Consider the following 26,934-nt stretch of genomic DNA (forward strand, 5'->3'; position numbering starts at 1 on the left):
TAGAAAAGATGAAGTCATGAACTTTACATAGAAGTGGTACCACATGGAAAGTATCATGCTAAGCGAAATGAGTCAGAAGAGAGGGATAGACATAAAAAGATTGCATTCATCTGGGGGACATAAAGTAACAAAATAGGAGATTAATACCCGAGAATAGCTGAGATCAGTACCAGGAGGATTACTCCATGGCTTAGAGGCCAGCCAGACACTCTAGGGGAAAGGGCAGCTCAGATAGAGAAGGGAGCACCAAATAAAGGGTGTTTGGAGGATCCTCCCAGGAGGGGAGATACATGTTGAAAGTAGACTACGGACCGAACATGTTTGCCACTCAATGCCTCTTTTGCAGACCACAACACCCAAAAGGAGAGAGAGAACATAAGGGAATGTCCGGCCACAGAGGCAGGGTGGGATGAGGGGGTGGGTGTGGGAGCAACACTGGGATCCATGGTGGTGGACAATGGGCACTGGTGGAGGGATGGGTACTTAATCATTGTATAATCAAAACCGAAGCACAAAAATTTGCAAATCTACAACTGTACCTCATGGTGTTTCACTAATAAAAATTAAAAAAAAATAAAATAAAGTTGTTCACAGTATTTGAACTCCTTTAAACTTGATTAAATTTAATGTTTGAAAACCAATTCCATCACCATTACAACTTACCACCACCATACTTCATATGTTTCCATCCCAAACCCAAATCCCCGCCCCAAAGCAGAATCAAAATAATTTATTTTGTATTGTTTGTTATGAATAAACTGCTGAAAATGCTCCAAAAATTTCCTTAGAGAAAAGTGAGTGAAGATTGCTGTATTTCACCCAGGGGCCATTAAGCCCTTCTATAAGAGATCACTAACATGATGTTAAAGACTGAGCCTTGTGTACTTTTATCTATACAATATATATCAATTAGTCACTTAATCACTTAACTTCCCGTTAGTTGTCGATTTGCTCCAGCGGGCGCCAGTAACGTCTCCATTTGTCCCTGTCGCGTGCTAGTGTAGCCCAATGGCATCTGTTCGCTCTGGGAACATGAAGGGCCTCAAACCGATCGTTCATGATCTTGACGAAGAAGTCTGACCATCTGGTAGGTGGGCGGCCACGCGGTCTTTTGACATCCCGTGGAATCCGCTGTAGTCCAGCGGTCGTCTTTAAATCTCATTACGTGACCAGCCCATCTGATTTTCAACACCTTGACAAATGAGGCAACGTCCCTGATCCTTGATCGTCGACGATGTCAGAACTCCGGATTCTTTCTCTCATTTGAGTGAAACGTGATATTCCAAGCATAGCTCTTTCTATTCTTCTTTGGGAGACCTGAATAGCGTTCTCATCTTGTTTGCGTAGGGCCCAGGTCTCTGAGGCATATGTTAATGCAGGAAGAACAGCGGAATCAAAGAGATGTGCCCGGAGCCGGAGGTTCTTTGTCCTCTTAGCTATATCTTCGACGTTCTTGAAGGAGTTCCAAGCCGCTCTCTTCCTCCTGCGCAGCTCGGGTGCCAGGTCATTTGTCATGTTGACCTCTCGACCTAGGTACACATAGCTGGGCATTCGGAGATGGTCGTTCCATTGAGAGCGAATGGGGCGTCAGGAACAAGGCTGTTTCTCATAAACATTGTCTTCGTAAGATTCAGCTGTAGTCCTACCTTTCCACACTCACGGTCAAAGTCGGCCAGCATTTGTGCCGCTTGGCTGATGTTTGGTGTTATTAAAACAATGTCATCAGCAAAGCGGAAGTGGTGTAGTTGCCGACCATCTATCTTCACTCCCATTCCTTCCCATTCTAGTCGTCGCATGATGTTCTCGAGGGTGGCACTGAAGAGTTTCGTTGAAATGGTATCACCCTGCCGCACCCCTCTCTTGACATCAATGATCACTTCTTTGTAGAATGGTGAGATCCTGGTAGTGAATCCGCAATACAGCTCACAGAGGATCCTGATGTATTGGGACCTGATGGTACACGCGCGAATGATCAAGTACGACATCATTGGTCTGACCGAGACAAGAAGGCTTGAATCTCACCGTGTCGTTTTCGACACTGGAGAAGAATTGTTCCTCGGAACATGCGATAAAAGAGGTGCTGGAGGCGTCGGTGTCCTTGTCAACACAAACGTGGCCAAGAGCATTGATTCATTCGAATGCCTAACAACCCGAATCGGACGTTTACATTTGAATAGATGTGGCTCACTGCCTGCAGTTTCTATCTTCGTTGTCTACGCACCAACATCTCATTATGATGAAAGAGAAATCGAGAAGTTCTACATGGAGCTAGAGAAGTTCTATAAAGAAGACCACACCTTCTACAAGATCATTGTGGGTGATTTTAATGCCAAGATAGGACCGAGAAGATCAGCTGAAGAACTTCACATTGGGACCCATGGCCTAGAATGGAACGAACAGGGTGAGAGACTGTCTGAGTTCATCCTGTCGACCAAGACCATTCATGGTAACTCACAGTTCCAGAAGGCAGAATCTAAACGATGGACATGGGAGTTTCCTGGTGAACAATTCCACAACAAAATAGACCACATCATATTCAATCGACGGTTTTGCCTGACTGATGTCGCTGTTGTCCCAAAATTTCGAACGGGATCAGACCACCGTCTCCTTCGTGCAAAATTCTACTTCACAGAGCGGGGAGAAAGGGCTGCAAAGTTCAAAAAGAGAACTCCTAGAATGACCACCAACTGGGAACTCTTTGGTACTATTGCGGCAACATGGGAAGATGCCATTGTTGACAACATTGACGAGGAATATGATCGACTGGTTCAGCACCTCCATGAATGTGCGAGGAACGTCAAGGGAGAGATAGCCACAAAAAATCACCTATCTTCGAAAACTCTTGAGCTAATTCGCCAGCGTGGTTTGGCGCATGCCTCAGGCAACCGCAAGCTAACGTCCGAGCTCGCAAAGCAGTGCAGAGATGCGATCAAGGAAGACCTCAAAGAGAGAAGAGCAGAAGTACTGGTACATGCGGCAGAAGCCAGGAAAAGTATTCGTAATGCCCGCCTGTCCTTCGCCAACTATAAGACCAAGATGACTGCCCTCCGACGTCCTGATGGATCCATCACATCCTCCAGAACAGCAATGGAGAAGATTATCCATGACTTCTACTCAAATCTCTTCGATAGCCATGTCCACTTGCTGACATACCAAATTCCACAGGATGGATATGTCGTTCCCAATGTTCTCCCTTCCGAAATCCGACATGCCATTTCGTTGGTAAAGAAACAAACAGCACCCGGCCCAGACAAGGTCAGACCTGAATACCTGAAGAACCTGCCGTCAGTACTCATCAATACACTGGCTCGGCTCTTCACTCACTACCTGTCTGAATGCAAGGTTCCGTCCCAATGGAAAACCTGCAGGACCGTACTACTGTTCAAGAAGGGAGACATCCATGACATTGGCAACTATCGCCCCATCTGCCTATTGTCTGTCATCTACAAGTTGTTCACTCGAGTCATCCTAAATAGGATTGACAGAACACTAGATGAAGGACAACCATGCGAGCAAGCAGGGTTCCGCAAAGGATTCAGCACCATCGACCATATCCACACGATAACCAAGCTCATTGAGGTTTCTCGGGAGTTCAAGTTGCCGCTCTGTTTAACATTCATTGATTTAAAGAAGGTCTTTGATTCTGTTGAGACGGAAGCGGTCATTGAAGCCCTAGCCAATCAGGGCATTCAAGCCCAATACACTATATATAAAAAATATATTTATTTCCCTCTAAAAAATTCAGATTTGAAAATTTTATACTATAACGAACTTCAATATGAGTTGTATATACATTTTAATTTGGCTCAGATTCTATTAACTATATTAATGAAACTCTTCTGTGTATAAATGATTGCTGCTTACTCTTCATATTTAAGGAAAATTAGCTAAATTATTAAGATAAGAAATAAGGATACAGATTTCTGGCTAGTATATGGAGAGACAGTACTCTCGGATTCCCTCAGTCTATTATTTTAAAGACCAATATTTAGGAGTTTAAACAAAAAATATATTCAAATATAAAATGTAAATAATTTTCCCTTAAAATACCAAACTGATAATTTTAGACAACTCATTTGGCTAGAATTTATATAAAATAGATACGATTACATGAATAATTTTTTAAGCTTTAATGTTATTAATAATCAGCTAATAAGTTAATAAAATATTTCATTTTCTTGGCTATAGTCACGAAATACAATGGCTTGGTTCTTCTGAACCTGTCTGAATGCAAGGCTCCATCCCAATGGAAAATCAGCAGGACCGTTCTGTTGTACAAGAAGGCAACAGACGACATTGGCAATTATCACCAGATCTGCCTGTTATCCATCACTACAAGTTGTTCACTAGAGCCATCCTATATAGAATAGGCAGAACACTAGATGAAAGACAACCATGCAAGTAAGCTGGGTTCTAATAAGCATTCAGCACAATCGACCATATCCACACTGTGACCAAGCTCACTGAGGTTTTGAAAGAGTTCAAGATGCTGCTCTGTCTAACGCTCGTCGATTTAAAGAAGGCCTTTTATTCTGTTGAGACTGAAGAGGTCATCGAAGCCCTAGCCAAACAGGGTGTTCAAATTCAGTACATCAGGATCCTCTACAAGCTGTATTATGGATTCACCACCAGAATCTCACCATTCTACAAAGAAGTGATCATCGATGTAAAGAGAGGGGTTCAGCAGGGTGATACCATTTCACTGAAACTCTTCAGTGACACCCTCAAGAACGTCATGCGTTGACTGGAATGGGAAGAAATGGGAGTAAAGATAGATGGTCGGCCACTATACCACCTCTGCTTCTCGGATGACATTGTTTTAACAGCACCAAACATTAGCCAAGTGGCACAAATGCTGGCCGACTTCGACCATGAGTGTGGAAAGGTAGGATTGCAGCTGAATCTCATGAAGACAATGTTTATGAGAAACGGTCTTGTTCCTGACATTCCATTAACTCTCAATAGGACAAACATCTCAGAATGCAACAGTTATGTGTACCTAGGTCGAGAACTCAACATGATGAATGACCTGGCACCTGAGTTGCGCAGGAGAAAGAGAGTGGCTTGGAACACCTCCAAGAGCGTCGAAGAAATAGCTAAGAGGACGAAGAACCTCTGGCTCCAGGCACATATTTTCGACTCCACTGTTCTTCCTGAACTAACATACACCTCAGAGAACTGAGTCCTATGAAAACAGGACGAGAACACTATTCATATCACCCAAAGAGGAATCGAAAGAGCTATACTTGGAGTATCACGCTTCACTCAAGTGAGAAAAGGAATCCGGAGTTCTGACCTCTGTTCATGATTGAAGATCAGGGACACTGCCTCGTTCGCTGAGGTGTAAAATCAGATGAGCTCGACACACAATGCGATTTGGAGATGACCACAGGACTAGAGCCGTTACCGACTGGATTCCATAGGATGTCAAAAGAACACCTGGCCGACCACCTATGAGATGGTCAGACTTCTTCGTCAAGACTCTGAACAAATGGTTTGAATCTCTTCATGTTTCTGGAGTTAGCAGATGCCATTGGGCTACATTAGCATGCGACAGGGTCAAATGGAGATGTTACTGGCGACCACTCAAGCAAATTGACAAACAATGGGATGACAAGTGATTACAAGTGATAATCACAAAAACTATTGAATGTAAGTCAATTTTTTTTATTTATATTTTGCTTTTTGGATCTCTCCCGGTGATGCACAGGGGTTACTCCTGTCTCTGCACTCAGGAATTACTCCTAGTGGTGCTCAGGGGACCATATCAAAATGCTGGGAATTGAACCCGGGTTTGCCGCATACAAGGCAAATATCCTCCCTGCTGTACTATCACTCCAGCCTGAAAAGTCAAATTTTTTAAGTAAGTAAATTCTCTGGAACTGGAATAACAATGATTTCTGACAAATATAACTGAAAAGCTTATTTTTATTCCTTAAGGCCACAGAAATATCATCTCTACCTTCATGTAAATTTATAGGCTATTTTAATATATATATTAAATGGGATAGGAGAACTGAGTTAGCGGAGACCATATAAGAATATATTCTTGTCAAGGTGATAAAAGAAGACACAGAAAATCGGGAGAGGTGTCAAATTTCTACCCCTTCCAGGGCCAGAGAAATAATGGTACAGGAGGGAGAGTGTTCGCTTTGCACACAGTCAAATCAGATTCTATTCCTGGTATCCCATATGGTCTCCTGAGCATTTCCAGGAGTAATTTCTAAGAGCAGAGCCAGGAGTAACCCCTGAATATTGTGAAATGTGGCCCAGAAACATCAACAATAACAAAATTTCAACCTCTTCCAGTGGTAGTAAGGCAGTATTTCTCCATAGTTTAGGTATTCAGAAAGACAGTAGGAAACCTCAACTTTTTACTTCCATTCATTAAGAGTCAGGGTGATACTAGTGCTTCCCATCACAGAGCAAATGTCAAATAGTAGGCTTAAATAAGATATAAGATGTTATTATAAAATATCCAAGATGACCAATTTTATTTTTTAAACACTCATATTAATAAATCAGTATCAATTTGGATGAAAGAAGACAACAGAAACTAACACCAAAATAATAGAAATATTCATTTATAAATATTAAGGGAGTTATCATTTAAAAATATAAGCAACTGTGAATAATATAATTGAAAAAACAGAAAGTCTCAGCATAGAAATAGGCACTACAAAACAAATCATAATATTACTACTAAAAGTTTTTAATAAGGATATTACTAAAATCCAGGAATAAGCTTAGTAGCAGAGTGGAGGAGGCAGAGACCAAATTAACTTGAAGACGAAGCTTTATAAACTAACCAATTTGAACAATAAAGATAATATAATGTGGGTTGGAGCGATAGATAGCACAGCAGTAGGGCGTTTGCCTTGCATGCAGGCAATATGGCCGACCCGAGTTCAATTCCTCCACCCCTCTCAGAGAGCCCGTCAAGCTACCGAGAGTATCTCGCCTGCACGGCAGAGCCTGGCATGCTACCCGTGGCGTATTCAATATGCCTAACACAGTAACAACAAAGTCTCCAATGGAGACATCACTGGGCCCGCTCGAGCAAATCGATGAACAACAGGAGGACTGTGACTATTAAAATAACAATAAATATTCAGGAATCTATGAAACAGATATAAAATACCTAAAAATCATGTTACCAGGGTCCCTAAAAAATAGTAGAAAATTAAAATTAATCAAAGAATATTAATTAAAATTTCCCCTAAGCTTGGCAAAATACATAACCACAAACATTTAAAAATCCTAATGAAAACAATAACAATAGCAACAAAAATTTCTTTATTAATAATATTTCTTTTTTAGTACACTCTCTACCTGCTATTGTTATCAAGGTAACATTGGTTTTATAGAAACTGGGTGCATTCCTCTGGCCTGGGACTTTTTCTTCTTTTTTTTTTTTTTTGGTCATACCTGGCGATGCTCAGGGCTTACTCCTGGCTTTGCACTCAGGAATCACTCCTGGCGGTGCTTGGGGGACCATATGGGATGCTGGGAATCAAACCCAGGTCGGCCGCATGCACGGCAAATGCCCTACCCGCTGTGCTATTGCTCCAGCCCCAGGGACTTTTTGTTCTTAAGGAAATTTTTGACAACCGTCTTGACTTTCTTGATATCAGTAAATTTATTCAGGTTTTCTATTTTCTCTGGATTCAATCTGAGGCAATTATAAGACTTTGGAAATGTATATATTTTTTCTGTTTTGTTTGTTCATTTTTTGCTTTTTGGACCATACCAAGTGATGCACAGGAGTTATTCATGCATTTGCACTTAGGAATTACTCCTAGCGGTGCTCCAGGGACCATATGGGATCCTGAGAATTGAACCCGGGTCAGCCATGTGCAAGGCAAATGCCCTACCCACTGTTATTATTGCTCTAGCTCCTATTTATTCTGCTTTATTTTTTTTTTAAATTTGTATTTGGAGGAGGTGTATTTTATCCACACCCTGTCAAGCTCAAGGCTTACTACTGGTTCATGCACAGCGATTTCTGTTGGCCCGTGGTGTTTGAGGGATCAGAAGCAGTGCTGGGTATTGACCCAGGGTCAGCCACATACATGCCTCTCTTTTCTTTTCTCCTTTCCTCCATTTCTTCTAGATTTCCAATTTTGAGGTAGAAACTTTTACATAGTAATGGCATGTGATCTTCTGTGTTTCTTAGATGTTTGCTATATTTTCTCTTTTAATTTATGATCAAATTTATCATGTTTGTTGCTCTTTTCTCTTTGTGAATGTAGCCAGGGATTTGTAGATTCTATTGATTCTTTCAATAAACCAAATCTTAGTTTCACTGATCTTTGGTATCCTGGTTTTTATTTTCATTTTGTTATTTTCTGTTTATATTTTTACTATTTCCCTTTTTCAACTTACTTTAGGTTCCCTTTGTTCCTTCTTTCTTTCTTTCTTTCTTTCTTTCTTTCTTTCTTTCTTTCTTTCGTTCTTTCTTTCTTTCTCTTTTTCTTTCTTTCTTTCTTTTAGAGGGTTGGAGCAATAGCACAGCAGGTAGGGCGTTTGCCTTGCACGCGGCCAACCTGGGTTCGATTCCTCCGTCCTTCTTGGAGAGGCTGGCAAGCTACCAAGAGTAAGCCACCCACACAGCAGAGCCTGGCAAGCAGCTCATGGCATATTAAATATGCCAAAAACAGTAAAAACAAGTCTCACAATGGAGATGTTACTAGTGCCTGCTTGAGCAAATCCATGAACGGGAGGACAGTGTTACAGTGCACTGCTATTTTTTAGTTTCTTGCAATGTGAAGTTAGGTCATTTAACTGTTTTCTAATTTCCTGATGAATATCGGTAATACTGTGTACTTCCTTCCAATTAGGAAATTCTTACAGCTTTTTCTGTATCCCATAGGTTGTGTTTTCATTATCATTTATATATGGGAATCTTTTAATTTCTTTTTATACTTCCTTTTTGACTCAATGTTTGTTCAACAGTGTATTATTCAACTTCTGAATGGTCAAGTTTTTTTGCAGTTTGTGGTTTATTTCCAACCTCAAAGCATTATGAGGGTCTTGATATGATTGCTGTTTTACTGACTTTATGGAGACAGTTTTTGTGCCTGTGGTCTATCCTCAAGAATGATCCACGAACAATGGAGAAAAACTGTGTACTCAACTTATTGGGGATAGAGTGTCCTTTAGGTGCCTATAAAGCCCATCTCTCTTCCTCCCTCCCTGCCTCCTTCCCTCCCTCCCTCTCCTCTCTCTTTCTTTCTCTATCTCTGTGTGGCTCTGTCTGTCTCTCATTTAAACACTGTGATTTACAAAGCTGGTCATAATACAGTTGTTTCAGGCATTCATTGTTCTAACACCAATTCCAGCACCAGTGTGACCTTCTGTCTAAAAATATTCTCAGTTTTCCACATACTCCGTAAGCCTGTCCCCTTGGCAGGCACAAACAAATTTACTACATATTGCTTGTTACAGAATGTCAAATGGAATTATATAAAATAGATAAAAAAGGGAATCGTGATAATTGTTATATCTACCAAAGGTGCTACTAGAGACATTGTACGAGGACTTTCTGAGCTGGCTGGTGTTAGTTGATCTTTGGCTGTTTATTGATTTTTGCTCACTGGGTTTGGTGGACTTCTACACCACTTTCCAAAGAAATTAGCAGTGCTCCTAATGGGATGTCAGTACTCTGAAATTTGAAGCTATTACATAACTGCACACTCCAGAAGCTACAGAGCTGAGATGGTTCAGCAGTTTGGTGGATTGATAATATTCAGTTGTGGGGCTAGGCTGTTTATGTCCCAGAGAATGTTGGTTGTGGGTAGGGGCTGAAAGACCTTCTGGCGTAGAGGAGAAACTACTTGCCTAATTCTGAGACAGTCCTAGAGTTCTCAGCCTGGAGACTAGACTACCTAGGATTATTTGGTGGCCTGGAGTTTGTTCTGAGATTAGTTATGGAGCTAATTAAATCCATCTCTTCCATTTCTTCCTTTAAAAGTTTTTGAGTACTTAATTCACTATCTGGTTGATTTATTCAATAGTGTGTGTGGTACTAAAATTTTTTACTATTTGTTATTGTGTTGTAGTTGCTATTTTCCTTCATTCCTGCTAGTAGATGTTTTATTTATTTTGATTACCCTTCATTTGGTTCATATGATAATGGATATTAAATATTAAATATTCATATTATATTAATATTAAATATAGGAGCAAGGTACTTTCCCTGCAAGTGGCAGAACTCCCTGGCACCACATATGGTCCCCTAAATACAGCAGAGATCACTCCTGAGCACAGAGCCAGGAATAACCCTGACTACTTCCTACTGTGCACACTCCCCCATAAAATGCTTTCTTGTTGTATATATTCTTTGATCATTATCTAATTCTGAATTGAAGTCTATTTGATGCATCCACTTTATGTCTTTTGGTTTTTTCCAGGTAATTGACATTAAACAAAATTATTGAAAGAAAGGAATTTAATATCATATGGTTCTGGATACATCTCTGGGTCTTTGCTTCTTTACACTTCTATATGAGACCCATTCAGTGCATCTTGCAGTGCATGTTTAGTGAACAAGAACAACTAAAGCTATTATCTATCATTGAAGTTTTGTATTGAATCACTGAATTTTAATAATAACATCTAACTGGAAGAAACATGTTAATGAATGCTTGCTTTATTCAGTATGTTTAACAAATCAAACCCTTCCAGCCTAAGAGGTTTCATTCAAAATATCTGCTGTGAATTTTTTGGCCTTGTTTGGGGGCTACACACAGTGATGCTCGGGGAGTTAGTCCTGGTTCTGCACTCAGGAGTCACTCCTGGCAGTGCTTGGAGTACCATATAGGATGTCAGGGATTGAACCCAGGCTAATATCATGTAAGAAAATCACCTTACCTCTCCAACCCCTCTGCTCTGATTTTTATGGAGCCTCCCTTTTAGATCAGTTTTTTACTTAATCTTGCTGGCCTCCAACTGGTATCTCCATCTTTGTCCCTTGTCATTTAAATTATTCAGCATTTCGGTCTTCTTCTGTTTTGTTCATTCTCATTGGAACTGTTTGATCTTCCTGGACAATCCAATTGTCAGGAAAACTCAAGGTAATTTTTATAGACAATCCAGATCGGAGGAAAATTTTGGACATACATATTTTCACCGAATCTTCTTCTCTGAATCACTTTTTTTTCTACTGCTGGGGCCCCTATAATTCAAATTTTATTTCTCTTTGGGCTGTCCAATAAATCTTTAATTCTTTCTTCGTTTAAAAATATTATTTCTCCTTCTTTTGGGTTTTTGGATGGTTTCATGCATCTTGTCTTATAGTATACTTATTCATCCTGTTTCTATAGATCTGCTGTTTATTGCTTCTGTTGTGTTTTTTAGGTCTCCTACTAGGTTCTTCAGATCAATGATATCAGATTGAAGTATTCTTATACTTTCATTTTCTTTGTTGGAACTCTTCTCTATTTTATACAATTCAGTAAAGAGCCTAATCATTGCCACTTTGAATTCTTCATCCAGGTGATAAAGAGGTCTTCTGTGTTTGGTTTCTTCCAAAGGGATTTATTGTCTATGAGTACAGATGTATACTTATGTTTATTCAGAAGTGTTGTAATTACTCATGTTGGGGGCTGGGTAGAGGTCTTAGAGAGTGGAAGAGGTGGAACTAGGTCAACATTATCTCTTGGCGGGAGTTGGGGATGGCTAGGGACTACATAGGTTTTTACCAGGTTCACCTGGGGACCCGTAAGAATAGACCTAGTTCAGAATTTTCTCAAGATGGAGGTTAATTTCTGATATTTAACTATACTCTGGTTGTTTTTATTTCTTTGGGCTTATCCTGATATGTTTTGTTGTTTTAGGGAAATGCAAGTAAAAACAAAAATAATATATCATCCCATACCAGTGAGAGTGGTTTATAAAAATTCAAAAACAAATAGAGCAGGTAAAAATGTGTCAAGGAACTTCCATTTTCTGCTAGTGGGTTGTTCAGTCTTTATAGAAAATAGTTTGGATACTACAAAAAATTAAGAATAGAGCTTTATATTACCCTGAAATTCTAATTCTAGGCAACTACACAAGAATACTAAAACTTTAATATAAAGGGATATATACACACCTAGTTCATCGCTGAATTATTTACAATAAGCAAGATCTGGAAACAACTCAAGTTTCCAACAACAGATGAGTAAAAATAGAAATTGTGGTATATGTACACAATGGAACATTATTCAGCTATGATAAAAGATGTCATGCCAAGACAGGGCTGGAGTGATAGCACAGTGGCAGGGTGTTTGCCTTGTATGAGGCCAGCGTGGCTGACCCAGGTTCGATTCCTCCGCCCCTCTAGGAGACCTCAGCAAGCTACCAAGAGTATCTTGCCCACACATCAAAGCCTAGAAAGCTCCCCATGATGTATTTGATATGCCAAACACAGTAACAACAAGTCTCACAATGGAGACGTTACTGGGTCGTCCACTCAAGCAAATCGATGAGCAACGGAAGGACAGTGCTAAAGCGCTATGATAAAAGATAAAATCTTTTATGTTTTATGTAATGCTATATGTTAATATGTAATGTCAATATGTAGCATTTTATGTTAGAACAGTTTGCTATAACATAGATTGAGTTGGTGAATATCATGCTAAGTGAAGACTCACACATATGCAGAGTATAAAGAAACAAATAAAAATATTATACAATTTTCAGTGGGAAACATCCCTAAGATACTGTCAACAGAACTGCACTGTACAACTGTAGCACTGTCCTCCCATTGTTCATCGATTTGCTCGAGCAGGCCCAGTAATGTCTCCATCATGACTTGTTGTTACTATGTTTGGTGTATCGAATACATCACGGGGAGCTTAGTACATCACAGGGAGTTAATTGTGAAACTATGATCTGAAATTCCTGGAGGAGGGGGGTAAATAATCTTTGGATAACTGTGAATGCATCATGGCACTCTGGTGGTGGGCAGTGTGAAGCAGCACAAAACTAAAAAATAATATTGGTACTACTTTAATATAAAGAACCAAAACCAAATAGATTTAATTATAGGTCTAATAATTACTTCCATTTGAATCAACAATGAATATAAATGCTATTCTCAAATATGCCTAAGATAGCACTGTAGCACTGTCCTCCCATTGTTCATCGATTTTTGCTAGAGCAGGCCCAGTAACGTCTCCATTGTGAGAGTTGTTACTGTGTTTGGCATATCGAATACGTCACAGGTCGCTTGCTAGACTTTGCCGTGTGGGCACGATATTCTTGGTAGCTTGCTGGGCTCTCCAAGAAGGGTGGAGGAATCAAACGCAGGTCGGCCGAGCCGGCCGAGCCGGCCGCAAGAAAGGCAAATGCCCTACCTGCTGTGCTCCAGCCCATACCTAAGATATGTAAAAATATTAAGATTTTCAGTGATGACAAAAATCTCAGAAACATATAATACTCTGAATTTGTTGCTGACATTAATAACTAAGGAAAGGAGGCTGAAGAGAAAGTATAGAGGTTAAGGTGCTTTCCTTGCATGTGGCTGACCCAGGTTTGTTCCTAGGCTTGCACATGGTCCACCTAGTAGCACCAGGAATACTCTTAGAAAAGAGAGTCAGTAATAACCCCTGAGCACTGCTGGGTATGGTCTAGCAAAGAAAATAAGATTTGAAGGAAGTATTACATGTAGGGAGGGATATACAAATAATATAATTTAGTTTTTAAAAAGCACTATGAATAAATTATAGTGTTACCTATGAATTTTGTGTGATCATGTTTGTCACGGTGTCAATGCATGATATATCAGTAAATTGTAATGTTAAAAACCCAGAAAACTAAAAAGAGGAATAGAAAAATTCTTGAAAGCAACAATAGAGTAATATTTCATAATAGGGGAAAGCATCTTAATAACAACAAATGTCTTAGATAAAAACAGGAAGCCAAGAGGAAATAGAATACTATTCAGTTAGTTAAATAAAATAAATGTCAAGCCATAATTCTATATTCATCAAAAATATCCCTTAAGTATAAAAGAGAAATCATGACTTTATTAGCACTGTAGCACTGTCCTCCCGTTGTTCGTCGATTTGCTCGAGCAGGCCCAGTAACATCTCCATCATGAGACTTGTTGTTACTGTGTTTGGCATATTGAATACATTACGGGTAGCTTGCCAGGCTTTGCCATGTGGGACTTTATTAGGTGAAGAGAAATTAAGAATCTGTCACTAAAAGACCAGATATAGAATAGCGTCTAGGAGTTTATTAAAAAGAAAGGAATAATAAGGATTTTTGTTTGTTTCTTTGTTTGTTTTTGGGGCTGTGTTATGGGACAGACTTGTCTGTGCTCAGGTTTTACTCTGGCTCTGCACTGCCTTGGGGTCATTCCTCCTTGGCTTGTACTCAACAAATAACATACAGTGCTGATGAATGAATCAATGTCAACCACATGCAAGGTGAGAATGCTTAACCCCTACACTATCTCTCCAGCACCCCAAAAGAATTTTAATATAAAGTAAGAAAAGAATGCCCAAGTATAAATATGTATAAATACAATGAATTTGCTTCTATTTATCTAAATTATTTGATGGTTAAAGCAAAAACTATGCCAATCTAATGCGGTTGTAAATATGTAAATGAATATTTTAAGTTAAAATGGGATTTTAAAAAATGTTCACTAAATGTTATAAAGGCAGGAAAAAAAATGAGGAACATAAAAAACACACAACAACAACAACAACAAAAACAAATTGAATTAAATCCTGTTGGAGCCTGACCAGAGTCATGAAGAAGTTCTGGGAACGCACTGCCTTGCAAAGAAGGTCATGTTGTAGCTGCAAAAAGCTAGGAACTTTGAGTGAACTGGGTTGCGGTCAGCATGTTCTAATGTATCTGCTTTTTGTTATAGGTTAACTGTGCTATGATTGGATGAAAGTTAAATACCTTACCGAGCTAGTTTGTAGGCTTGCATAGATGGTGTGGAATATACAGGAAGTGGGATGTAAGGATTTACAAGTTGTCTGAATTACTTCGTCAAGAACTTTATGCATCATTAGGCTACAAAATAATATGTACACTAAGGTGTTTTGATCTTATGTATTTTGATTTTATGTACTCTGATATATGCTGAATGTTTTGATCATTAACCCAATTAAAAAGGGCTGCAAAAGCCTGTCAGTGCTAAATGGCCTGAGTGAGCTTTAGCCCTCCATTTTCTAACATTCCACATGCCTTGCTTATCTCTGCACCTTCAACCTATCACTTGAGAACTAACAAGTCCTAACATGTTAATAATTAGACAATATGTAAACACCAATCACATAAATGTAAATATCTTTAAAATACACAGATATGCAGGTGGAATTGTTTTGTTTTAGGGCCACATCTGGCAGTGTTTGGGAACTAAATCCTCATGTTTAGAGGACTTTGTGTGCAAGATATCAAACCCAGGGGTTCTGTATGCAAAGCACGTACCACCATTCCTCTAAGTCATCTCTCTGGTACCCAGCCCAAGTTTTTTGGTTTGAAAATGGTGCATTTTTATGTTTGATAATATACAATCACATGCATAACAGCACAAAATCTACTTGTACCTGTAGGGGCATATTCTAGTTACCTAACATGGTATCACTAGTGATCATTTAAAGTATATACACACACACATATATATATATATATATATATATTATGTATATATATATATTATGGTCATTTTACTTGCCCAGCTTTTAAGATAATATTTTTATTTCATTAAATCACCATGACATACAAAGTTATCAATACTTTGGTTTTAGACATACAGTGTTCCAGCACTAATCCCATCACGACTGTCTTCCTCCTTCCCATGTTTCCCAGATTCCCTCCTACCCACCAACCCATGTTCCAGTATGCCACCTTAACAGGTGCATTTTTTAAAGTCACTCAACTATAAACTGTCTAAAGAACCTCGATTAAAATATATTGAACTAAAGTATAAACTAAAAGTACCAGAAAGAACAGAAATTTACCAAAATTAGTAAAAAGAAATCAAATTTAGGCCAGAGAGATATTATTGGTATTAAGGCATTTGCCTTGCATGTAACCAAGGATGGTGTGATCCCTGACACTGTCTCCTGGTTGATTCTTGAGCACAGAGCTAGGAGTAACCCCTTACCCCCCAAAATAAAACCTTCTTAGATTAAAAATACTTTGGAGGACAAAAAATTACAGAGACAGAAAGGAACAAATTATAAAAAAAGATTAAAGGTTAATACATGAAGAATTTATAGAATTCTAAGTATGCATGCTCAAAATAACATTATAAAATAAATGAAACAAGAATGGAGAACTGAAATAAGTGAAGCATTATCTCATTCTTAATGACATATTAAGAATGACATATTAAGAATTATTAATATTAATCACATATTAAGAACTCATTATCTTAATATGTGATTTCAATACTTGTCTGTAGAAAAATCAGTATGATAATAGAAGAACTCAACAAACAAAAAAAAATAGGAAGTAATCGACATTTATAGAGTAACCAACTAAACAACAGAAAATCTACATTATTTCCTGGAATTTAGAAAATATGTATCAAGATATACTACATTCTGGGATACACAAGAAATTTTAGCAAATTTAAATAAGCCAAGTTATGTACAATTCTTTCTTTAAAGAAAGTTAAACTAGAAATCAATAAAGGAAATGGGAAAAATCTCAAAAAACTTGGGAACTAAGCAATTGATTCTGATGTATTGGGGTCCAAGAGGTGATTAAAATAAAATTTATAAATACATTAAACTGAATTACACTGGAAATAAAATAAATTAAAATTTGTGAATGTCAAGGTAATGCCAGGAGGAGATTTATAGCACTAAATACTTACATTAGAAAAGAGGAAAAGTCTCAAATCAATAACTAAGCTCCCACACCTCAAGAACCTAGAAAAATAAAAGCAATATAAACCCAACGCAAGTAGATAAATGGAAATAATAAAGAGCAGAAATCAAGGACTGGCGATGTAGATCAGTGATAAAGCACATGCTTTGCCTCACAAGTATGTCTGAGGTTCTTTGATCAGTTCCTCAGTATGAAATGAAAGGATAAAAAGAGTAAAAATATTTTAATTAAAAAGGGAAAAGCAATGGGCATAATCAATAAAACAAAATCCTATTTTTTAAAAAGTTCATTAAATTATAAACCTCCAACAATATTTAAGAAATAAAAAGTAGAAAATATAATTTACCAATATTATAAATTAAACAAAAACTATTACTATATCTCAAACTTAAATATTATAATGCTACAAATATATATCTCACAACATAGATGAACTAATATCTCACAATGCACAAAAGAACACAATGACTGATATATTAAACAGACCTAGAGCTATTTATAAAAATTAATTATTTTACATTTACAAGAAAGTATATTTGTTCTTAGATGATTATACTAAAGAATTCCATTATATATTACAAATTTTAATACTAATGTCAGGGATATTGTTCAAAGGGGTGAGCAGTGCATCAAACCCACATCACCAGGCTAAGAATGCAGAGAGTGACTCCCAGACCGGCAAACATAGAATTAACCAAGAATACAATAAATACAGTAAAATAAAGCAAACAAAATTGCATATCTTTACTGTATGTAATTTTTATTTGTCAATTATTCACAAAGAAAATTAGTGGATGGATATAGAAAAGCACACACGAATACTTCTTATGAATGCATAAGTGAAAGTTCTTTAAAAATTAGCAAATAAGGGGCTGGAGAGATAGTACAGCAGGTAGGGAGTTTGCCTTGCACGCAGTCAACCTGTGATCGATTCCCAGCATCCCATATGGTCCCCTGAGCACCGCCAGGGGTAATTCCTGAGTGCAAAGCCAGGAGTGACCTCTAAGCATCACCAGGTGTTACCCAAAAAGAAAAAATTAAAAAATTAGCAAGTAAAATTGAATAATAAAAAAGATAAAGAAGAGTTTATTCTAGAAGTACAGACTAACTCAAGACTAAAAGAAATCAATGTAATTCATGACACTAGCAGAAAAAAATCACTGTAATGCAGAAGTAGTATTTGACAAAATTAAAAATTCATTCACAATAAATGATCTAAAAATAGTATTACAGGGTATTTTCTCAATTTTATATAGAGCAGTTACACAAGAATTCCTGCAACTAGAAAAAATATTAGAATACGTATATCCATCACTTTTATATAATGTAACACTAGAAATTCTAGCCAATGCAGTAAAGCAAGGAAATGATAAATAGGAGTGTAAATAAGAAAGGAGGAGATAACACTGTGCCTATTGACAGCTAACATGATGATCTACCAAGAAAATTCCAAGGAACTTACATAAAAGTAAGATTTTATGTAAGAACAAATAATTGAGCTTAGAAATATAGAACTAAACATAAAACCCACTTTTACTTTTATATACTAGCAATTTATATGTGGAAGTTGAAATTCAATATCATTTTAAAAGCAAAATATAATATACATACTGATGTATTGTTATAAAAATAAAAAAAATAAAGGCCCTCCCATTGATCATCGATTTGCTCGAGCGGGCCCAGTAACGTCTCCATTGGAGACTTTGTTGTTACTGTGTTTGGCATATCGAATACATCACGGGGAGCTTGCCAGGCTCTGCCGTGCGGGCGAGATACTCTCGGTAGCTTGCGGGACTCTCCAAGAGGGGCGAAGGAATCGAACTCGGGTCGGCCATGTTGGCTGCGTGCAAGGCAAATGCCCTACCCGCTGTGCTATCGCTCCAGCCCCCCTAAAAAAGGAACTGTCAGGAGTGGGATGTATTGGTATAAAAATGTATTGGTATAAAAATTCTAAAAGTTGTATAATAAAACTACAAACCCATATTAAAGAAATAAAACATATATTATGCTTATGATTTTAATATAGAAAGTATGTTTATTCACATTTTATTAAACCTGACAAGATATATCATGGATTTTATAGACATGCGTGGTCTGAAATTTATTTGGAATGGTAAAGAAACTAGAATAGCTAACATAATTATTAACAAAAATGAGGCAGGGAAGTGGATCGAGAGAACAGTGGGTATGGTGCTTGCCTTGTACCACAGTTGACTGGGGATACAACTATAGTAAACAGATATGGTCTCTCCCTCCCCCCAAGCCCATCCAGGAATGTTACCCCCCCAAACCAAACCAAAACAAAACTAACTAAAACAAACAAGAACAAAGGGGGAGGATCAGTCAAGCAAATTTTAAGTTCTAATATCTAATAGGGCTAGAGCGATAGCACAGCGGGTAGGGTGTTCGCCTTACAAGCGGCCAACATGGCCGACCCGAGTTCGATTCCTCCGCCCCTCTCGGAGAGCCCGGCAAGCTACTGAGAGTATTCGATATGCCAGACACAGTAACAACAAAGTCTCCAATGGAGACGTTACTGGGCCCGCTCGAGCAAATCGACGATCAACGGGAGGGCCTTTACCTTTACCTTACCTTAATATCTAATAGTTCCAATAGCTAAAGTGATTAAGACTATAGGATGGATAGAGGGATAGTCACATAGATCAAAGCAAGAGAACAGAAAACACAGAAAAATAAACCCATTTGATGAGTTCAAGTTATATTTGACAGATGCAAAAGGCTACTAAGTTAAAAAAAAAAAGGTCAACCAATAGTGTTAGGGGCTGAACAAATAGCATTGCATGCTTCCAAAAATGTTAGGAAGTGTTCAAGATGTTCATGATCTTGATGAAGAAGTTTGACCATCTGGTAGGTGGGCGGCCACACGGTCTTTTGACATCCTGTGGAATCCAGTCGGTAATGGCTCTAGTCCAGCGGTCGTCTCTAAATTGCATTACGTGACCAGCCCATCTGATTTTTGACACCTTGGCAAACAAGACAGCATCCCTGATTCTTGATTGTCACAGATCTCGGAACTCTGGATTCTTTCTCTCATTTGAGTGAAACGTGATACTCCAAGCATAGCTCTTTCAATTCCTCTTAGGGAGACCCAAATAGCATTCTCATCCTGTTTGCATAGGGCCCAGGTCTCTGAGGCATATGTTAATGCAGGAAGAACAGTGGAATCAAAGAGATGTGCCTGGAGCTGGAGGTTCTTCGTCCTCTTAGCTATTTCTTCGAGGCTCTCTTCCTCCTGCGCAGCTCAGGTGCCAGGTCATTAGTCATGTTGACTTCTAGACCTAGGTAAACATGACTGTTGCATTCAGAGATGATCGTTCCGTTGAGAGCGAATGGAGTGTCAGGAACAAGGCTGTTTCTCATAAACATTGTCTTCGTAAGATTCAGCTGTAGTCCGACCTTTCCACACTCATGGTCAAAGTTGGCCAGCATTTGTGCTGCCTGGCTAATGTTTGGTGTTATTAAAACAATGTCATCAGCACAGCAGAGGTGATGTAGTTGCTAACCATCTATCTTCACTCCCATTCCTTCCCATTCCAGTCGTCACATGATATTCTCGTCGGTGGTACTGAAGAGTTTTGGTGAAATGGTATCACCCTGCAAACCCCTCTCTTGACATGGATGATTACTTCTTTGTAGAATGGTGAGATCCTGGTAGTGAATCTGTAATACAGCTCATGGAGGATCTTGATGTATTGAGTTTGAATGCCCTGATTGGCTAAGGCTTCAATGACTGCTTCCATATCAACAGAATCAAAGGCCTTCTTTAAATCAATGAATGTTAGACAGAGCAGCATCCTGAACTCCTGAGAAACCTCAATGAGCTTGGTTGTCATGTAGATATGGTCGATTGTGCTGAATCCTTTGCGGAACCCGGCTTGCTCTCATGGTTGTCCTTCATCTAGTGTTCTGTCAATCCTATTCAGGATGACTCGAGTGAACAACTTGTAGATGACAGACAATAGGCAGATCGGGAATAGTTGCCAATGTCGTGGATGTCTCCCTTCTTGTACAGTAGTACAGTCCTGCTGGTTTTCCATTGGGAAGGAACCTTGCATTCAGACAGCGTGTGAAGAGCCGAGCCAGTGTATTGATGAGTACTAACGGCAGGTTCTTCAGGTGTTTAGGTCTGACCTTGTCTGGGCCAGGTGCTGTTCATTTCTTTACTGATGAAATGGTGTGTCAGATTTTGGAAGGGAGAACATTGGGAATAACATATCCATACTGTGGAATTTGGTATGTTGGCAGGTGGACATGGCTTTGGAAGAGATTTGAGTAGATGTCCTGGGTAATCTTCTCCATTGCCCTTCTGGAAGATGTGATAGATCCATAAGGATGTCGGAGGGCAGTCATCTTGGTCTTGTAGTTGGCGAAGGACAGGCAGGCATTATGAATACTTTTCCCGGCTTCTGCTGCATCTACCAGCACTTCTGCTCTTCTCTCTTTGAGGTCTTCCTTGATCGCATCTCTGCACTGCTTTGTGAGCTTGGACGTTCGCTTGCGGTTGCCTGAGGCATGCATCAAACCATGTTGGCAAATAAGCTCAAGAGTTTTCGAAGACAGGCATTTTTTTGTGGCTATCTCTCTCTTGTCGTTCCTCGCACAATCATGGAGGTGCTGAACCAGTCGATCGTATTCCTTGTTAATGTTGTCAACAATGATGTCTTCCCATGTTGCTGCAATAGTGCCAAAGAGCTCCCAGTTAGTGGTCGTTCTGCGAGTTCTCTTCTCAAACTTTGTAGCGCTTTCTCCCCGCTCTGTGAAGTAGAATTTTGCACGAAGGAGACTGTGATCCGATCCCATTTGGAATTTTGGTACAACAGCGACATCAGTCAGGCAAAACCATCAATTGAATATGATGTGGTCTATTTCGTTGTGGAATCATCCACTGGGAGACTCCCATGTCCAACGGTTAGATTCGGCCTTCTGGAACCTTGAGTTACCATGGATGGTCTTGGTAGACATGATGAACTCAGACAGTCTCTCACCCTGTTTGTTCCATTCTAGGCCATGGGTCCTGATGTGAAGTTCCTCGACTGATCTTCTTGGTCCTATCTTGGCATTAAAATCACCCACAATGATCTTGTAAAAGGTGTGGTCTTCTTTATAGAACTCTCCAGCTCCATGTACACACCATATCAATAAAAGAAAAAAACTGTAGGATCATATCAATTGATGCAGAAAAAGCACTTGACAAGATCCAGCAGCTATTCATGAAAAAGCTCTCAAGAAAATGGGAGTTGAAGAAACTTTCCTCAGTATAGTCAACGCCATTTACCACAAGCCCACAGCAAGCATTATACTTAACAGGGAAAAAATAAAAGCCTCTCCTCTAAGATAAGACAAGGTTGCCCAGTGTCACCACTTCTATTCAATGTAAATCTGGAAGTACTTGCAATAGCAGTTATGCAATGAAAAGATACAAAGGGCATCCAGATAGGAAAGAAAAGAGTTAAGCTCTCACTATTTGTAGATGACATAATACCATATTTAGAAAATCCTAAAGATTCTACAAAAAAACTCTTAGAAAGAATAGATTTATATAGTAGTCTACAAAATCAGTATGCAAAAGTCCATGGCTTTCCTATACACAAGTAATGAAAGAGAAGAAAGTTATTTTTTAAAATCCCATTCACAATTGTGTCTCAGAAAATCAAGTACCTATGAGTCAACTAAAGAGGTGAAAGACCTATACAAAGAAAATCATAAAACACTATTTCAAAAAATAAAAGAGGACACAAGAAATGGAAGCACATCCCCTTCTCATGGATTAGGTGGATTAACAAAATTAAAATGAGAATACTGCCCCAAAGTATTGTACAGATTCAGATTCAATGCAGTTCCTATTAGGATACCCATGACATTTTTCAAAGAAACAGATAAAACAAACCTGAAATTCATATGGAAGAGTAAACCCCCACCCCCAATAGCTATAGCAATCCTTGGGAAAAAATGGTAGGCATCACTTTCTCCAACTTCATACTGTATTGTAGAAATTAAAACAGTATGGTATGGAAATAAAGACAAACCCTCAGGTGAACGGAAGAGAGTTTAACATACTGACACAGACCCTCAAATATATAATCATTTTATCTGTAATAAAGGCACAATAAATATGAAATGGACAAGAAAATCATCTTCAACAAGTGATGCTGGGAAAACTGAGCAGCTACATGCAAAAAGAAAAAAGAAAACTCAACTCAGATCTCTAACACCATGCACAAAAATCAAATCAAAATGGACTAAAGACCTCGATATCAGATTGAATCCAACAGGTACATAGAGGAAAACATAGATAAAACTTTCTATGACACTGAATCTTAAAGAGGAAACACCAATGACCAAACAAGTGGAAGCAAAGATAAATAAATGGGACTATATTACAGTAAGAAGCTTCTGCACCTCAAAAGAAAAGGTGACCAAAATACAGAGACAGCCCACAGAATGGGATAAATTATTTATCAACACTCATCTAATAATGGGTAAATACCCAAGATATATATAAGGCACTGGCAGACTCAATATACTGTAGTACTGTAGCACTATACTCCCATTGTTCATTGATTTGCTCAAGTGGGCACCAGTAATGTCTCCATTGTGAGACTTGTTGTTACTGTTTTTGTCATATCGAATACACCACGAGGAGCTTACCAGGCTTTGCCATGCGGACAAGATACTCTCGGTAGCTTGCCGGGCTCTTCTAGAGGGGCGGAGAAATCGAACCCGGGTTGGCTGCATGTAAGGCAAATACCCTACTTGCTGTGCTATTGCTCCTGCCCAGACTCAATAAAATCACATCAAAAAATAGGGAGAAGAAATAAATAGAAACTTACTCAAAGAAAAAATACAAATGGCCAAAAAGCACTTGAACAATTCCATACATCACTAATAATCAGAGAGATGCAAATCAAACAGCACTAAGATTGTATCTCATACCAGAGACTGGCACACATCAAAAAGAACAAGAAAAACTAGAGCTAGAGCAGATGTGAGGAAAAAGAGACTCATTTATTTCTGATGGAAATGTTGATTGTTCCAATCTAAGAAAACAATATGAGTATTCCTCAAAAAACCTAGAAATTGAGCTTCCAGCAATTTCAAATTGACCCAGCATTACCACTCCTAGAAATATACCCAATAGGCCCCAAAACAATGCAGAACAGGCATCTGTACTCCTGTGTGCATCATAGCACTATTCACAATAGCCTTAATCTGTAAATAACCCCAGTTGCTAAGTGGATCACACAGAAAAATGCTATACGGCTATTAGGAAAAATAAACCCATGATATTTGCTTATACATGCATACACACAGAGAATATCTTTTTGAGTGAAACTAACCAGAGGGAGAGGGACAGACAGAATCATAGCACTCATTTGCAGAATATAAAAAAGGATAGTATAAGAATCATACCCAAAGATATCAGAAATGAAGATCAGGAGGACGGGTACACCGTAGGAAGCTTGCCACAAAGGGACTGAGGACAGGGGTGGGAAGCATTAGAATTAGAATTAGAATTAGAAAACAAAAGAAGTTTTCACTATTACAATGATAGTTGAAAATGATCACTCTGGAAAAAACTGAGTGATAACAAGAAGTAAAAATATATACATGATAACCTTAGAGAGGGAGAAAGAGAGAGAGGATGAGAGAGAGAGAAAGAGAGAGAGAGAAAGAGAGAGAGAATGTGCCTTCCATAGAGGCAGGCTGGGTGGCGGAGACGGTGGTTGGCAGGATGGAATAAAAGTGTCTGCCAAAAGGCAGAGTGAGGTGGAGGGCAGGAGGGATGCTGGGTAATAGGTGGTAGAAAATGTACACTGGTGAAGGCATGGGTATTGGAATATTGTATGACTGAACCCCTTTGTGAACAACTCTGGAACTGTGTATCTCATGGTGATTCAATAAAAGAGAAAAAAGATTCAAATGGAAATCTTAATTTCAATATTAAAGGACTACAGAAGAGATCAATATGCTGAGGGTATGTTTTACAAGCATTATACCCAGTTTGATCCCTGTCACTGCATGGTTGTCCCCACCATGAAGTACTCCCACGAGCAGTTCCACAGCAATGCAGTGTGATCCCCAAACTAAAGACAATGAAAGCAAAATATAGATAAATTCATCAATAAAGTATATATATATGTGTACTTGAATATATGTATATTTCTTTGAATATATATGTGTACAACAAACACAGAAACCATCTTAAATATATACATATGTGTATATGTATATATATATATTCAACAGTTTTCATAGAAAATCTTAAATACTCCAGTTTTTTTAAAATAGTAGATAAATATAGTTAGGTAACAACCTACAATATCAACATACAAAAATCTCTGAATTTTTACATGAAACAACAATTAGAAGATTGAGAAAAGCAAGAAAACAAACCTACTTGGAGTTGGAGTGATAGTACAATGCATAGAGCACTTGCCTTGCAAATGCTACCTGAGGTTCAAGCCCTTGCACCCCATATGATCCCCAGAGCCTGCCAGGAGTGATCCCTGAGTACTGCTGGGTATGACCAAAGGAATAAAACAAAGAAACAAACCAAAAAAAGAGAAAACACCCATTCACAATCGCCTTATAAAGATATAAGTACCTAGGAATTAAAAAAGGAGTTAAAAGACTTGTACATGGAAAAACACAAATCACTGTTAAAAGAAATAGAAAAAGATAGAAAATGGAAAAAATGTTTATGCTAAATGATGGGAATAATAAAATTGCTCAAATAACATTTCTATTAAACGCATTATACAGCTTCAATGCAATTCCTATCAAAATGCTATGAAACAAAACAAAGAAAAAAATTATTAAACCTATAAAGAACCACAAATGGTGTGCATGTATCTAAAACACAGAGCCAACAGCATTGCAAGCAGGAGACCCAAATTACAATAGGTAAATTAAAAAATATGCCTGCCAAGAAGCAGGATGGGAGATGGGAGGTAACCTAGAGATACTTGTGGAAAGAAGGTTACTCTGGTGGTGGGATTCATGTTGGAATATTGTATGCCTCAACTCCTATTATGAGCATCTTGGTAAACTATGGTGACCTAATTGAAAAAAATTAAAATCTATGCTTAGTTTTAAGAATAAATCTTGAAAGAAAAGAAGATAAGAGGCATCATGGTCTCTCACTAAATTATATTTCAAAGCTACAATAATCAAATGGTGGTATTAGAGTAAAGGCAGGCACATAGATCAATGCAATGGAATTTAAAACTCAGAAATAAATCCTCACCCATATAGCTAATTAGTTAATTTATGATGCTAGAACTATAAGTATAAAACAGAGAAAGCAAAGTCTCCTCAGTGAATGGTACTGGATACATTGAATAGGTACATACAAAAGAATGAAACTAGATAACTATCTCACATCACACACAAAGTTAACAAGTTAATTCAAAATGCATTAAAGACTTAGATGTTAGTCCTGAAAAGATATACTGAATATAAAAGGTAAAACACTTTATGATATTGGCTTCAGTGATATCTTCAATGACTCAACTACACTGGAAAACAAAAAGACACAAATGGGATTATAGCAATTTTTTTAAAAAAAATACTACACAGTTAAAGAAACTACAATAAACTCCACAGAAAGAGGGAAAATATTTGTACAACATGTAACTGATAAAGAATTCACATTCAAAAACAGAAATAACAGAAGAAAATCTCATCAAAATATTGGGACAATAAATAAATATGCACTTAAAAAAAGAAAATATATAAAAACATCACTTCAGAATTGTGAGACTGACCTATATTAAAGGACCAGAAACAACAAAGGTTGACAGGTAAGAACTGTAGGATAACATTGGTTCGTCCTTTCTGACTTGCCACAGGGAGCTTAGGTTTATTGGGTTACTCCCATCACAGTGCTCCCATTCCTCTGTGTTTATTTGTAAACTCTTTCTTTGTGCTCTGATTCCCCAACCTGTCAATCACCTTTATGTCCTAATCAGACTCTGTTAACTTGTAAATATTGCTTTTCTCTTCTCCTTAAGACCTTTACATGGTTAATTCAGAACAATATCCTTTTTGTATGGACTCAGGAAGACA

The 26,934-nt window shown here is 38.3% G+C and overlaps 1 protein-coding gene across 7 annotated transcripts in view; it reads right to left on the minus strand.

Moving 5' to 3' along the window:
* The window catches only part of STXBP5L (syntaxin binding protein 5L), a 348,858-nt gene that overhangs the window by 233,570 nt on the left and 88,354 nt on the right, over window positions 1-26,934 (minus strand). For 4 of the 7 annotated variants that reach the window (XM_056109191.1, XM_056109190.1, XM_056109192.1 and 1 more), the window contains exon 6: window positions 16,832-16,886. The exons of 2 other annotated variants lie outside the window; for them this stretch is intronic. In XM_056109191.1, the coding sequence (XP_055965166.1) occupies window positions 16,832-16,886 (55 nt within the window). Of the gene's footprint in view, window positions 1-16,831; window positions 16,887-26,934 lie in introns of those variants that run through there. One more of the 7 variants, XM_056109197.1, reaches the window with a different exon arrangement.

The sequence above is a fragment of the Sorex fumeus genome, unplaced genomic scaffold (genome assembly GCF_029834395.1).
Source record: "Sorex fumeus unplaced genomic scaffold, SorFum_2.1 ptg000265l, whole genome shotgun sequence".
Taxonomy (NCBI): domain Eukaryota; kingdom Metazoa; phylum Chordata; class Mammalia; order Eulipotyphla; family Soricidae; genus Sorex; species Sorex fumeus.